General features: G+C 35.6%; 1 protein-coding gene across 1 annotated transcript; it reads right to left on the bottom strand.

Annotated features, from left to right (window-relative positions):
• Positions 1-1,315: 1,315 nt before the first annotated feature.
• LOC113776198 (enoyl-CoA delta isomerase 3-like) lies at positions 1,316-2,426 on the bottom strand. The gene is made up of 2 exons (XM_027321306.1): positions 2,134-2,426; positions 1,316-1,906 (listed from the first exon to the last, which is right to left on the bottom strand). The coding sequence occupies exons 1-2, from the start codon at positions 2,367-2,369 to the stop codon at positions 1,384-1,386; spliced, it is 759 nt and encodes a 252-aa protein (XP_027177107.1). The 5' UTR covers positions 2,370-2,426; the 3' UTR covers positions 1,316-1,383.
• Positions 2,427-2,696: the final 270 nt, after the last annotated feature.

The raw sequence follows: 2,696 nt of genomic DNA, 5'->3' as shown, positions 1-2,696 counted from the left end.
TTTCCCCATGTATTTATATCGGAAACAAACACAAATTCGTCAGAAGAATTGCTGAGAGCATAGACAGGGCCACACGTTTCCAAATTTACATGTACTTATAGCTTGATTCCTACTCAGTAAGAATTCCACCGTCAAAATGGCTAAAATATTTTAATAATTGGCAAAAAATTACTATATGGATAAGATGTATATCATTTCAACAGCATGTGTATGTCTCACAAAATGGTATTTATCGGCTGAACATAATTCATTCTTTCAAGATTCGTGTTAAATAAATTTAGGAAAATGATCGGTTTCATCCTTCACATTTCACAAAAATATTCTTTTCGTCCCTCACTTTTAAAATGAAACAATTTCGTCCTTGACATTTAAAAACTGAAATTATTACATCCCTAAACCCAAATTTCAATCTGAATCAAACCACCAATCAACCTGATTACAAATTTTGCGGGTGTAATTGGTAGATCACTTGGTTAACTCAACTTGATATTCATGTGAAATTTAATGAATCTAAAAATAAAAAATAAAAAATTATAACATAAAAAAGAAAGATTAATCTTTTCTACATTACCATTGTATACACTGACGGTTTTATTTACCGCCATATCATTTTAATTTTAATTTAAACACCAAATTTTATATTTATGATATACATCTAGATTCGCAAGCGGATATACTAACGGTACATGAAAAGATTTATCAAAAAAAAAAAAAACTCTACTATTCCTAGACAAATAATGGCCTTTTATTTTTTTGGTTTAATAAATGTCATGTGAATATGATGAAGTTGACCGAATGATCTATCAATTCTATTTTCGAAATTTATTACTGGGTTATTGGGTGGTTTGATTTAGATTGAAAATTAGGTTCAGGAATGTAATAGCTTTAATTTTTAAATGTCAAGGACGAATTTGCTTCATTTTAAAAGTGAAGGACGAAAAGAATATTTTTGCGAAATGTGAGGAATCAAACAAGTCATTTTCCCAATAAATTTTGAAGACCAAAAATTAGATAACTAGTTCTAGGGAAACTTTCTGTATTTTATTTTACTAAACAAATAATATTCAATGTCCTATCCTATTTTGTTCAAAAACTAGAAAATAAATGGATTATATAAAATGTTAGAGAGAGAGAGAGAACCCTGGTTTAAATCACGAGCTAAGACCAAAGATGGCCAACTTACCTCAAATAAGTTACTTAAATCAAAGGTAATTCTCGAGTGCCCAAAAACAACATATTCATTATTGTTATTCCAATAGTAAGAGAAAGCTGAATGTATACCACAAGGCATATGCGATCCCAAACCGGTAAGTTTTATTATGGTACTAGCTATTACTAGTATTACTATTACAATCTTAAGACCGTAACAGAAGAATCGGGAGTTTAACAATCATGGCTAGAAGTCAATTCCAATTCCTTGCACAGCTCGGGATACAAAAGTTGTCTCATCTCAGCATAAAGCTCGCCATTCCATTCCTTTTTCGCTAGCTCGTCTGCCTGTGTCTTTGCAACTTCCAAGGCATCCTTCTCACTTGCAACCTCATGGTTCCAATCCAGAAGTCCGATCTTTGCTGCTGCTTCTGCGTCAATCTGCTCGTCACTCAACAGCAATTTACGACGAGCCAAAGGGCAGCCTACTTTTGACCTGATCAGGGCAGCGAAGTAGCCGGGGTAGCTCCTTTTCCTGGACAAAAGCTCAGCTCGCAGATACGGCCCATCGACTTGCCTCATGGTGAGATGGTCGTGGCTGAGAGCAAGCATCAGCCCTGCCTCTGTTGCATCGCCATTAATTGCTGCTATGGTGGGCATCGGAAGGGAAAGCAAGTCTTTTACTACATCCTTAAAACCATCATTCATTTCTTTGAATGCTCTATCCACTGAGCCTCCCGCATGGGACCGGGCATACCTGATCCAGTTGATACAGGACAACTTATTTGTCACGAGTAATTGCATTAATCTACACCTTTTCTTTCTTGCAAAAAATAAAAAATAAAAAATCTGAAAAATAACCGAAGTTGAATTCTAGACATTATTGTTATTTTGTTTCAATAGGACATTATTCAGACATTTTTTGTGATGCAATGTGTATGAAATAAAAAACTGTTATTCAGAAATTATGTTCTGCAACCGTACCTGAAGTCGAATCCTCCGCAGAATAAGCCACCCTGAGCGGTGGTAATGAGGACAGAGCCCGGGATGGCCTTGGACTTGACATTCACCTCTTCAAGATAACCTCGGAATGAGTCAATGACAGTTGGGTTCAAAAGATGCTGATCTCTTTTGCGGGTTTCGAGCAGAGTGAGTACAAAGGACTGGCGGAATTGTTCTAGCCTGAAATTGGGGCAGTGCCTTATAAAGTTTATCTCCATGTTAGATTGGTCACGGACTTGGTGGTTAAGGTGGTTTTGGTAGGTAGCAACGAGGAAGATAGGCCAATTTGGTTCTTTACAGGATAATGCAAGCCTTCTCCTACACAATTTTCACTACGAGGATTTATATGTATCAGGTTATTCTATCGTATGCCCTAAGGTTCAAGATAAGAGGTGAATTAGGTGTTGCTTTGTTACCAAATATATAAATTTTTCGTAAAAGTGTATGCAATTCAGAGTGCAAATATTGAATAATAAATTCTTAATAATGGGCCACTCTCCCTTTTTTTTTTTTTTTTTCCTTCTTCACAAAATAGAGAGTTAGGC

The sequence above is a fragment of the Coffea eugenioides genome, chromosome 6, assembly GCF_003713205.1.
Source record: "Coffea eugenioides isolate CCC68of chromosome 6, Ceug_1.0, whole genome shotgun sequence".
Lineage (NCBI taxonomy): Eukaryota > Viridiplantae > Streptophyta > Magnoliopsida > Gentianales > Rubiaceae > Coffea > Coffea eugenioides.
The sequence above is the reverse complement of the archived record's forward strand: the minus strand, read 5'-3'. Positions and strand labels throughout refer to the sequence as shown.

Excerpts from the sequence above, each read along its gene's own strand:
- LOC113776198 (XM_027321306.1), bottom strand. The coding sequence starts at position 2,369 with ATGGAGATAAACTTTATAAGGCACTGCCCCAATTTCAGGCTAGAACAA. Across the intron at positions 1,907-2,133 it reads TGCGGAGGATTCGACTTCAG|GTATGCCCGGTCCCATGCGG; the intron begins GTACGGTTGCAG and ends CAACTGGATCAG.